This window comes from Chenopodium album, chromosome 22 (genome assembly GCF_948465745.1).
Source record: "Chenopodium album chromosome 22, dcCheAlbu1.1, whole genome shotgun sequence".
In the NCBI taxonomy this organism is placed as follows: Eukaryota; Viridiplantae; Streptophyta; class Magnoliopsida; order Caryophyllales; family Amaranthaceae; genus Chenopodium; species Chenopodium album.
In genome coordinates, this window is record NC_137855.1 from 2,902,634 (window position 1) to 2,916,120 (window position 13,487).

The window sequence follows — 13,487 nt, forward strand, 5'->3', positions numbered from 1 at the left end:
GTCACAATTGGACTTTTCACTGTCAAAACTCTCTTACAAATTAAAGTACCTATAGTGAGCTTTTTTTTAAAAAAAAAATAAAATAAAAATAATAATAATAATAATTAATAATAATAATAATAATAACAAAATTAAAAAATTAAAGAATTAATATGATTTTTTTTTCCACTATTTTTATACTTGGTATATTAGCTTTGACCTTGTCGTAACATTACCTCTGCTTTTTATTAATTGTAATTAAAGAGTATTAATTATTTGTGAGACGTAAAATTATTTTGAATTGCAATTAACAAAAAAAAAAAAGACTAAAAGAGGTAGAATAGAATAATAATTTCAGAGTAATGTATAAACTAGCAAAAGAACATTGTCAACTAATAACTAAATTTGAGTGGTTTATTTATACTATTAAAACCATTAAAGATCAATATAAATTAAAGCGTTATTATATTAGACAAAAATGTCAAAATAGTAAAATACTATAAATAAGGGCTTGTTCTCTTCAACTTATTTTCAGTTCAATTCAAATCAGTTAAGCTCCAATAAGTTCAGTTCAGTTCATATCTTAGGGTCTGTTCTCTTACGTTGAAATTCAGTTCAGTTTAGTTCAGTTCAGGTCAGGTCAGTTCAGTTCAGGTCAGTTCAGTTCAGCTCAATTCAGTTCAGTTCAGTTCAGCTCCTAATTTCCTTCTCTTATAAAATATTCATTTCAAATTAGTTCAGTTCAGTTCAGTTCAGCTGAGTTTAGTTTAGTTCAGTTCAGTTCAGCTGAGTTCAGTCAATGAAAACAGGACCTTAATTTCTTTCTCTCGTAAAATATTCAAAGACGCGCATATTTATGAATCATGAACTTAACCAAACTTATTTGGAGTAATTGGTTAAGTTGGATGTTCACCTTGTAAATTTGAAATCACAAGGTTAGATCTTTCTAAATGTAACACTTGAAGGTGAGGATTCCTACCCCTCACCCCTCTCACTTTCAACTTTTAAGTGTCTAAATGACACGTAAATTAAAATAACCGTAGTTAAGATCTAATCGATGTCATTCTCTTTATCCTTAATACTAAATCATGATAGTGATTGTGATCCATAAACTTTATTATAACTCTTTAGTATAAGTAGTTACGTACAAGCTTAAGTAGGTGGGCAGTAGAGTGGAGACTTTAAGATGGACATAAATGTCTTCACTCCAATCACTTAGGTTTATTGTCTGGGAGGTTATAGCCATTGTTTCATCCTGAATTCCTGATGACCCGGATTTATGATAGATAATGTACGTTAGATGATGATTTTTTCCTAAAAGAAAATTGAAATTTCAGTCTTTAAGACTATATATACCAGTAACCAGTATAAACTATGATAAACAAATACCAAGAATTAATTACCAACTATAACCAGTATGATAAACAAACTATAACCAGTATAGACTATATATACCAGTAACCAGTTTTTTTTTTTTTAATGATAAACAAATACCAAGAATTAATTACACTTATCATTTACTATTACTATTATTTCATGTTCATCTGTCTCAAATTAAAACATAAAACAATAGAGTACTCAAAATTCTAAACCCAAAGTCATTACAATTAATTTGTCAAATTCTAATATTTAGAAGAAATCGTATTTTAATTAGGTTATTGGTGATACACTCCCTCCGTCTCTGTAAGATAGTTCTATATAGAGTACCTTTTTAGGGTGTTTGTTTGAGTTTGTCACACGCCTCTTTCGTTATGATTTTCCACTTGCTTCCTCTCTCTCTTATAAATCACATAACTTTACCAACCTATGTGAACTTTGGCCATCAAGTCTTAACAAAATTTATCGAGGTACAACCATACATATAAGAAAATCATTAAAGGATAAGAGGGAGTGTACTGTGTAACTGATAAGCTATTTTTTTCTAAATCCGAACACATCCATATACGTACGTACGTACCTTATAAACAATCAAGTTGTAACATTAAATTCATGAAATCGATGATTGGATCCTTATATGATGACATTTATCTAAAATTAAAAAAAATCAACGAACCATTCCTCAATCAAACCTTAGTAGTAGTACTAGATCCAACCTATTAAATTAAATTTAATGCTTTGGCTCAAAGCCCCTTTTGGACATACCATGTTGATCTTTTCTTATACAATTGATCTATTTCGGCATATAAAGAATTTAGCTGGCTTTCCATGCTTTAAGATGTTTGGTGAGTTTACTATGAAAACAACTATACAAAATAATAAATTTTATATTATTTATTATATATATATATATATATATATATATATATATATATATATATATATATATATATATATTTTGGCTAGAAGCCCCTATTAACTTTTTTTCCCAACCTAAATTCTTAGTCTCTACAATTGTTTACACTCTAAAAAGCATTTTTGAAAAGTTGGTATAACAGAATAATATACAACGAAATAGTATTTTTATTTGATATATATAGAACTCTAAAAACCCAACTTTTGTTGGGAATATAACTATATAAGTATATACATAACAAGTTTTAAAATGATTATACGTCGTTTATAAATGTACCTCCTTTTGTTGGTTCCATGCATTCAACCTATCTAGTCCGGGTATATGCTTATATGAGTATACTTTAATTTGTATAAATCATTAGTACAGAATAAAATTTTATTACATCAGTTTCGATAATTATTTCAAAATATCATTTTAGGTGGAAAATGATATTTAGATGTGGATTTTTAATTTAAAATAAAGTTCTGAAAAATTAAATAAACTTTAATTAGTAAAATGTATTCTATATCAATTTTTATGAAGTGAAAAGAACAATGTCTTAAAATGGAATAAGAGATATTGAAACAAATTGTAGGAATCGGTTTATATTTGGGGGGGGGGGGGGGGGGTTTGCAACTCTATCTACCTAACTATTGAATTGAAACTATAAATATGACTAAAATTGTTGTATATAATCCAAAAAAAAAAAAAAAAAAAAAAACCTCTTTGATGTAGAAATTTAATGGTTGAAAATGGTCTAAAAAGTTTTGATACAGAAAAAATAAAGATCACATGGGAATAAGCTTATCTTATGATCTTATCTCTAAAGCCAAAGAAGGGCAACCATCTTAGCAACAAGCCCATAGATTAGAATGAGAAAAGTGAGACAAATGGTTGGTGAAGACCAAACCATATTAAGATTTTTTCAAAAGAACCATTATTTCAACTAAAATGTGTAACATTAATACGTCATCCTTAATATCATCAATCGATTTTCGTTACAAATAAAGTCGTATACAAATTCAATATCATTATCGTCATTTATTACTGTCTAATAATTACAACGGGCCATCGATGTTAACCATACACTTGAAGTGCTATGACCATGGCATGGGTGTACAAATTTTCTTAATAAAGTTTGTTGTGAAAGTGCCTGACAATTCCATGTAAATTTATCATGCATATAGCAATAACATTCCATACTTTGGCAGAGCTCTTAAGCTGAGAGTTTGCAGCATCACAATCTTTAATGGGCTGACTAGTATTTAATATATGGGCCAATTTACAGGGCTGTTGCAGATCCAATTTTGGGCCATGGACAGTTGGCATGGGCCCATGTGATCCACAGTGATGCTGATTGGGTTGGTTGGTGGACCTTGTGTCAGATGTTAGAGCATTAAATTGAAACTGACTACAATGGGCTGGATCAGGTTCACTTCATTGATGGTGGTTTACTCTCAATTCTTGGAGGAGCACTGGTGCCGGGGTGGTGCACTGGTGCGGTGGTGCCGGTGAAGTAGGATCGACAAAAACAGTTTTTTCGTATCACTGTCAGTTTTCTATTTTTTTGGTTATAAATATTTCAAATGTAATTTTGCAAATAGTGCAATATTTAACTGCGATGCTAGGTTTTGGGTTTTTTTTATAGGCCCTCCGGATAGGGTGTACAAACAAGAAACAGCCCAATTACATAGGACCTTGAAATTAAGTAACCTAAAAAGTGAAAAATAGAAGGTGAGGGATAGCTTAAGTGGTTAAAGTCCCCTCCTGCTTCAAATTGATCCAGGAATCGATTTTTATCATCTGTCTGAGCTCTCTAAACACCAAAAAAAAGCAAAAAAAAAAAAAAAAAAAAAAAAAAAAAAAAAAAAAAAAGAGTTTGGTTAAAACAAATAAATGAATAGCTTTGGCATTTAAAGTAAAGGTTCAATATGTTTAAGACGAATCTTTTTTTTTTTTTTTTTTAAGAAATGTTTAAAGCGAATCTGGTTAGCTGTAATGTGTTTTTTTTTTTTTTTTTTTTCCCCCCACTAAAATCACAATTAAGAGATTGATAAATCCTTTATGGCATCCACCAATCAAATTGAAACATGAAAACATCACACATTAGAGTACAAGGATCTTCTTTTTTGCTAGGGGTTAAGTTTGTGCCAAGTGTATGATTACTATTTAAGGTTTTTGAATGAGACATAACTATTCATTTACGGAATTAGATTGGTGAAACTGACAGAAAGCATAAGAATACAGAAAATCCAAGTTGGTAGGTAAACCTAGAAAGAAAGAAAGCAGCATTCATATGACAAGAACAAAACAGCATTTTCACTTCTTTCACATGAAATTGACCATTGTGACATTGTCCATCCCCATTGAGATAGCAAGGAAGCATACAAACAGCAAACTACAAGAGACAACTAGAATATTATGATCATGACCAATTAGTCGATTACTAGGGAGGTACGAAGTGATCATGTGTATAAGACACATTATACTAGAGGACGCAAAAGTATTCACACCCAAGTATGACTGATCTTTGTATGAACGCGATATGAACCTCTAAGAGGAAAATTTTCATAACATTCGATTGCAGAAGGCCCATGGGGCTTGAGATGCATCGATAACAAGATTTACTGAGGACATGCCTCAAGTGTTTATGCGGCCGAATACCCTGGATAAAACTTGGATTGATTGCAAAGTTGACACAAATACACACAAGGCTACAAGAGGGAGGGAAATCATCTCAACAACTCACCATACACTTTGGAGAATTGACAAAAAAAGATTGAGTAACCATCTGATATTCTGATGGCTGTCAAATTTGTGCAGTTCTGATGTCTGAATCAAATTTTGTCATACAGTCAGCCATATTTAGTACATAGTACAAGAAAACTGACAGATTGTTCTCAAGTGAAAATGAAAGATTGTTTGTAATTGCATAAAATTGTAGCAAAAATCCAAATAAAATAGATTTCCATAAACATACCACTATTGATGATTGATGAATTTCTCTAAAAAAGGTAACCATGAACTGAAATTAGTTCTTGCAATACATTGGTATGATGTCAGAATTACAGCTTCATGAGAAGCAATACTTCCTACGTCTAACCAAACTATGATGACTACTCGGATAAAAGGATCATCTACAATAAAAACCGAACACGAAACAACAGAAACCAAGCTCAGCTGATTTGTATTGATGTACTAAATTATTGTTCAATGCTTATTCTACAAAAGAAACCTACCATAAAAACTAACCAAAACCCAAGTTTATTCTCATCACTAACAAAAAACAACCAAATCCTCAGAGAAAGTTAAACTGTCAAATGACAAACACACTAGCAATCACTGATTATTATAGTCATCTTCCTCAATTCATCCAACTGTAAAAAAAATCAACTGTTAATACTGCAAAACACTTAACCAATAATACCAGATTATACCATTAATAGTCGACTAATTTGCCACCAACTTCTCCTTCTCCTTCTCCTCCCCATCATCCAAACCCGAACCCACGGCCGCGGCCACGGGTGTCACACTCTGCGAACCAGTCAACCGTGCCAACACAACAAAAGACATCCCACCAAGCACATTATTCAAACACCTCAGAACAACAACAGATGACTTAAAAACAACCGGCGAAGTCGCTTTCGCCAACAAAAACTCAACCCCATTCAAAGTCTGGTATCTAAAGTTGCTACTCAACCCCATATGAAGCGCCCAAGTAACGGCATTCAACAGCGTGGGAGGGGCCTTATTCGGGGTTTCGAAACCCGGGTCCATTTTCTTCTTGATTGCGATCAATCCATTAGACATTGCAGTCCCAACCAAACCAGCAACAAAACCAACAGCAGCGAAGATTGCACCCTTGTACACGAAGGTGCCACAACGGGCCATGAGCCCGAATGATCCGGGCTCAAACATGTGACTATTCGGGCAACCTGCGAAAATCGAGGGTAACGAAGATGAAGCAGAAGCAGCAGTAGGAGCTAGAAGATACATTAGGGTAAAATTCAAAATCGATCCAACAACCAATGTTGAGAAAACGAAATCGAGTTCATTGAGACCGAAATTAGGGCGAGATGCCATATCCCCAATTACGCAAGATGTAACACCAACAAGTTCTTCCATTAATACTTTGAATGGAAATTGAGGATCGGCTAAAACCCTAGATTTCCACCCTTTGATGAAAATCCCAATTAACCCTAGATTCTCCCAAAACGACGAGTTTTCGTTTCCATCGTTCGACTCAGAGAATGAATCTCCGCCATCGCCAGAGTTCCAATTTCCTCCTCTTCCGCCGCCATTACCGATGGATCCCGCGCCGCCGTCGCCGCCATTGGAGGCGAAGCAGAGGTGAGGGAGATTATCAGAGGATGAGGATAATCGGAGATTGGTGGTTTGATTGAGAGGGTAAGAGAAGGAATTGGGAGAAGAAATGCGATATGAGGAGAAAGGAGAGAATTGACGAGGGGAAGAAGAAAGAGGGGAATAACGGAGTTGTGATGTTAAGGAAGAAGACGCCATTGATGGAGCTTCGAGATCTATCAATGGCGGAGGCGGCGGTTGTGGTGGTTGGTGGTGAGTTTTTGAGAGTGCGAAGAATATGAAGGGGGAAAATGGCGATTTTTTTTAGGTGGAAAAGTTGGGTGAATGAAGACTGATTTTTTGACAAGAGGGAATATTAAATTGAAAAGGTAAATGATTTTTTTATTTGAAAATAAAAGGTAAATCAGAGAATATTACGTCAAAAAATAAAAAAAAAATCGGGTATTTTGTATTTTTTTAATTTTAAGAAAAGAGGAATAATATTTTTTTAAGTAACTTTTTATATTGTAAAATATGGAATTTGGGTGACTAATGAAGTGTATTATTGTAACACTGCAATGTGGTAGTTTGTAATGAAAAATCTCACTAGTGACCAAAATAACTTGGAGTTAGGTGAAGAATTGACTAAGCAATCTAAGTTTATTAGGTAGTAGATACGGAGTAGAATATAATTTTAAAAAGTGATATACATGGTGGTATGAAGTAATAAAACTAAGTTTACGGTGTAATAAGTACTCCATATTACTCCGTTTTAGATACAAAGTGCATACATAAGACAAATTACTAACATGAAAATGTTTAATAATTTATGAAAGAATCTCTACGATGTACTATGTATATAGTGCTTCGTATTTCGGTAAAATATTACTCCGTACTAAAATGAAATAAAATTTATCAATCGATCTTAAATGACATTAACAGCTTTAAGTTATACGAAGTATGTATCAAATTTCTAAATAATAAAGAAAATTTTCCAAAAAATTGCACAATTGTACCAACATTATTTCCCCAAAACTGAAGTGTTATGTATCAAAAAGTTAAATTGAGATGTCCATTGTCTGAGATAAGCTGTTTACTAATCTACTTTGGGAAATAGATTAAGGCTAAGGGCATGCTTGGATTGGGGGTAAAACATTAAGGGGGTAATAAAAGTCAAACTTGAAAAATTAAAAGTAATTAGAGGAGGTGTTGTAGGAGACATGGTGCTTACAAATGAAATAAACTAGTTGTGCCATGAGGAAAAAAGAGAGATGGAGGAATTATTACTCTCATAATGAGGGTAATAGTTACCCACCCTCCCCCTAGTGTAACTATTACCCCCAAAATGAGGGTATTGATTCCTCTTTCTTCACCTCACACCATACCATCACTACATAATCTTCTTACAATCACACCATCACTATCTCCTTCTTCCCTATTTTCACATTCATCTTGGTTAGTTTGACTTTTATTGCCCCCTTAATGTATTACCCCCAATCCAAGCATGCCCTAACAAAGATCTAAGAGCTATGTATTTAGAGATAATAAATCAAGTTGCATGTTCCGACTGGCCACTGAATACAATGATACAAACTCCAGAGAAGGCAATCAAATCTTCTAGTTCAGGATCGCGTTCATTTCGGACATCCATTTTCGGGTTTAGGTCTAGTAACTTGTAGCTACATTACCGATTAGCCTTATAGTCTCTCCATACTGGGAAATACAATCTCAACCAATTTTTTTTTAGAGTCGACTGTCAAGTATTAGTTTCCGTCTAAAAAATGTTAAAGAGTATGGGGGTGGGGAGCCTATAGATCCAAGGGGCGGATTTGGGGGAGCTGTATTATACATTTATATCGTAACATTCTAATGCTCATGAACAATACTTACAAGAGTTCAAAAGTATCAAGCCTTAGCCGAGAATATGTTCTATACAGAAATTATATACAGCACCGACTAATAAAGTGATCATTTGTCATGCACTGCTCCAGATTCACTCCCCTAACAACAAAGTAACAGATCATCTCTCAGGAAAAGAACATTAAAAGGCAGACGGGGGAGGGGGGAGGGGTAGGAAAACCATCATACACACTATAGATCAACGGGAGAAGGAAACATCTGGTCTGGTGTAGCAGAGACGAGGCCCATAGTTTCATGATCGGTATATGTCAAATGTTGTGCTCCATCAACCACACTAAAATGCTGATTATATATACTGATAAAATGTAGATTAGAATATTCAATTACCACCATTCTCGATTGCGATGTTATCCTTATTAGTTCTTGCATTATATCTTCTCTTAGATTGAATCAATTGGACATACTCATTTATCACAAGATGAAACTTGGTAGCAGCCTTGTTAGACAAGGCAGCAGAAACACCACCTTTTTTCAAAGCCTGGCTGATGTGCCTCTTAGCATCCAGCGCATGTCTCTGGCAGAGAGTCGGAGTGGTAGCGCTTAGTATAGCCTTATTACAAAGAAGGGAACCAATTCGCCCGCCGTCTCTGTTCACAGCAAAAGTTAACACATTATTAGCAAGATAAAAAATTAGGATAAGTACCAATTTTTACAGTAAAACTTTGCACCTTACATATTTACTTGGCCAGAAAATAAAAGGCAATAACTTCCATATGAAGCTGTAACAAAACTAAGCAGGAGGCAGCTGAGAGCTGACTGTTGCCCACAGAAAGAAAACGGCAGAGTAGTTAAAACCCCAAACAAATATCAGATAGAACACCTGGTGGCTGACATTGTGCATTTGCAATATGCTTCAGATGCAGAAGCATGAAGAAACAAGTAAAGAATGACTCCAAAAGACCAAAACCCTACAATATCTAAAAAAATTCATGTTTGGAAAGTACATCAAGAGACATTTGGCAAAACGTATTAAAACAAAGTCACATTAGTCAACTGCACAAGCAAATCAACGCCAAAGAATTTTCTTTTTTACTGGCATAGTTGGTGAATAGAATAAACACCTAATACAAATTCAAATTACAAGTGTGAAGATGTCAAAAGTGGCCTTTAAAGCATGTCTTCCATAATACCTAGAAGGTTAAGAACTCTTTCTACTACCAATGAAAAAAAAAAAAAAAACACACATAATTAGAGTTGTGTTTGAACTTTGAATCCTAAACTAGTCAATGGAAATCAGCAGCAAACACCATCTAGTTGATGAGTTGAATTGAAAATTTTACTTCTACCTACATAACTGGTAGCTAGACATGATTTCCTGGAAAACATGGCTGATTTATCAAGGAAGAGGAATGGTAAAAACTAAAAAGGGGTCCTTCATTTTTATATAGGAGAGCATCAAAAGTTTACACTTCTTTTCTTTGCATAGACAAACTGACAAACTCTCTTATTTGTTTCTTTAACCAAAAGGCAAGGAAGTTGCTTTAGTACAAAGAAACAGCACGAGGAGATTTACTTATGTACCACAGCTGAAGTGGCTATATGCAAAGACTTGATTGTTTCTATTTAGCAACACTTTTGAGCTAATGGGGGAGCATAAAGTGATTTGATATTCTCTCAGCTCCTATCATGAATAGAAGATGGACAATTGATGAGCAAGACTGGCAGAGGTTGGTGATGCATTGATGCCCATAGGGTAAATATAAAATAGTGATGCAACTTAGATATAATAGATTAATAGACATGATTGGTAGGCTGACCAGTTACTACTTGTCAGTCTTGTTCCCACTTTACACCCATCTTGGTGGTGAATTGCCAATGTCAAGAAGAAAGGTGAGATGACAATTTGCTGGCATCGATATATCGATATTGGCACCAGTGTTATGGCCACCAGCTTTGGTGAGAGGTAATAGCTGTGCGAGGCCCGGGAGGGGTAGCAAGCAAAAATCTCTATGCTTTGAGGCATCAATTACAAGAAGCTTAAAAGCATAGAATTTACACCTCAATGGTAGGGTCAAAGTGTCAAACGCTAAGGAAATACTTACACCTCAAAGGAAGATTAACCAAAAATCATTTTGTTAAAAATGTGACAGAAAAATTGTGCGTAGGTGGAAATGTGGAATACACTTCCTCTGTTCTGTTTAATAGCAACACGGCAGGGGGGTGGGGAAGGATGCACAATTTTTAAGGTTATGAAAGAGATAGAGATAGAGAGAGAGAGAGAGGGGGGGGGGGGAATGGACCCATGTGATGAGGAGAGAGAGAGAGAGAAACACGGGCCAGAAATAGTAATTTTGAAACTTCCCAGAAAGGAACACGTTGCAATGAAAAAAGAAAGGAGGAAGTAATTCTAGGCTGTTTGTCAGCAACAAATGCATCATAGATGCACATTACTCCCACTTTTGAGTAAAAACATCCTTCAAACTTCACTTCAAAACTACCCTCCCAAAATCATCTAATATTGACTTCCAATTCACAGAAGGTGGTAAATGTCTTTTCTTTAATAGGAGCACAGCTTAATAAATATTCTTCTTTAAGCCCTGTATTTCCTTTCAACTTTGGCTCAATACTCTAAATGCATCATTATTAAGCTTTGAACCTCACGGGATCCCTCACATTGATCTTAAGATTCTCAGTGCATCACCCACTCCTATGCACATTCTAATGAAGAGCCCAATACCCTAAACTCATGGATGACTCTAATTTCCAAAAAATCTAGAAGCTATTGATTAGCATACTTAACTATATGGCCAATAGACCCATGATTTTATCATTTCCCAATAATTAGTTAAACACGACATATACATAAGCAGCTTGTGGAATACGGAGTAGAAAGGAACTAGGTGAAAGAGAAAGGGTACAGAATAAAGTAACTTTTCATGATAAGATTTTCTTATAATTTTAAGGGAAGCTCATACAGAACGAAAAGGTGTGGTAAGAAAGCCTCCTATAATAAAATGTCACTTTCTTTCCTCCCAAAGTGGCTAAGAATTTGTTAGGATAGAAAGATAGAAAGAAAATCCAAAAAAGAAAGGGAGGGAAAATGAATCCCATCCTCTACCTCTACCTCTACCTCTACCTCTCCCTTCACTCTCCCTTCCCTTCCCTTCCCCAAACATCTTATTTGAACCAAGGAAGTTGTTCCCGTCCCTTTCCTTTCCCTCCCTTGCTCATCACCTCCTCTTAACCAAGCAAAGCATAAATGTAAGTATAAGGAAAGCTAATGACAATATTCCCCAAAATCGTCATTTCTCCAAAACCTCTATTATAATAACTGACCAGAATTAAGAATCCTTCAAATTCCTACAAATAACACACTTGCACCCCTTTTGGTTTTATTATGCCCTCATATATCATTCATCATTTACTACATAATTGAGTATATTTACTATCTCAACCTCTCCTGTTCGGTCTTCACATACCTTGACGCACTTGTCAAAAAGTAACTAGCACTACAACGCAACTACATGTGTAATCAACCCAAGAAAAACAAGTAATCAACTACAAACAGCCAGAAAAATGTACAAGTAATTCCTGTATCCAATATTCACAATTGTCAGTATGTAAAATGGTGTAGTATTAGCTTCAAGGTATAGTTTCACTACATTAATTTTCTTGATGATTCTTATTAATGATATTAATTATTTTGCATAGACAAACCTGAAAGTCAAATGTGTGGATTATCAAAAAACGGAGGCAGTATAAACTAACTAATTTAACAATTAGCCAATTATAAGCATCAATCAAAACCAAAAACGAAAACGAAAAAGAAATTAACAAGAAAGAAAGAGGAAGACCTCAATTGTGGATATTTGCATTTTTTGTAAAGCACCTGCTTGCTATCGCTCATTATATGCAAGATACAGAATCGCGTTAACGCCATAGCTTTCCCTCCACACCCACTGTAAGAGCACCAACTGAAACTTCTGCCATACTCCTCCCCTAATTTATCACCACTACCACCATTTTCACTATTACCATTAACATTGACAACATTGCCGTTCATCGCATTACTAGTACCGACGCCATTTTCTCTCTTCTCGGCTTCATCATCTTCTTCCTTGCAAGGGCCTTTCCCATATATCCAGTAATACTCCCGGTGTTTCTGCTTCACATCCTCCATTAACGACCAGTAATGATCCCTGTAACAATCAGCGAGTCGCCTCAATCGACGAACTCGCCGTTTTAGTACTTCCTGCCGAGTTAAGTACCTCGATTTCGCAAGGATCGCGTCCTCGTCGGTAGGATCCATTTCCAGAGTTTCTTCCTGCAATTACGGATTATAAACAACAGCCTGCAACACATTTTCAATCAAATTTCACTCAATTATCAAAATTAATCCCCAAAAATCACAAAAAAAATGTTCTCGCGTAAAAATATCAGCATAAATTACACATATCAAAATTATAGCAACAAAATCACCAAAAGTACAGTCAGAATCTTTCATAACTCCAGTAATTATAACCAATTGTTCAATAATCCACCTTACAAGAACCCTAAATTGACTATACTGACAATTAATTTTACGAAAAAACCCTAGATTATGAAATTGATATTCAATGATCTAAAAAAGAGAATATAACAAAAATTAACAACAAAATCTTACCTCAGAAGATGCTTCAATGGAGAAGAGAAAGCTCTGAAGCTGCTTCAACGGAGAAGACAGAGCACGCGCTTAAATGGAGGAGAGAGAAAGAGGAAGAGGGTTTAACGGAGTGGTTTTGGAGTGAGAGACAGTAAGATGACAATTTAATTTAATTTAATTTAATTTTATTTTATTTTATTTTATTTTTTTAGTTGAGGAATATATATTGTTCGGAAAATGGTAAAGATGACAGTGGTTTTTACTTTTTACATTCGGAGATTTCAATACTCCTTATGAAAAAAATCTCGACCTAACCATTTATAAATTAATCTGCCTATTGAAACTAAGCCTAAACATCAATCCTCATCTCTCGAATCTCGAATCAATATTACTAAACTCATACAATTAAACCTGGCCAAATCTAATTGCATA

General features: G+C 34.7%; 1 protein-coding gene and 1 pseudogene across 1 annotated transcript; both read right to left on the minus strand.

The window, feature by feature from the left end:
* Positions 1-5,417: 5,417 nt before the first annotated feature.
* Positions 5,418-6,908, minus strand: LOC145605008 (protein RETICULATA-RELATED 3, chloroplastic pseudogene; annotated as a pseudogene).
* Positions 6,909-8,443: 1,535 nt separating this feature from the next.
* Positions 8,444-13,228, minus strand: LOC145605493 (uncharacterized). The gene is made up of 3 exons (XM_081661557.1): positions 13,077-13,228; positions 12,268-12,764; positions 8,444-9,060 (listed from the first exon to the last, which is right to left on the minus strand). Exons 2-3 carry the CDS (start codon positions 12,720-12,722, stop codon positions 8,793-8,795), a joined length of 723 nt encoding a protein of 240 aa, XP_081517683.1. The 5' UTR covers positions 12,723-12,764; positions 13,077-13,228; the 3' UTR covers positions 8,444-8,792.
* Between the last annotated feature and the right edge of the window lie 259 nt (positions 13,229-13,487).

Coding starts and splice junctions, on each gene's coding strand:
- LOC145605493 (XM_081661557.1), bottom strand. CDS start 12,722: ATGGATCCTACCGACGAGGACGCGATCCTTGCGAAATCGAGGTACTTA. Junction 9,061..12,267: donor TGCAAATATCCACAATTGAG/GTCTTCCTCTTT, acceptor TGCTGTGAACAG/AGACGGCGGGCGAATTGGTT.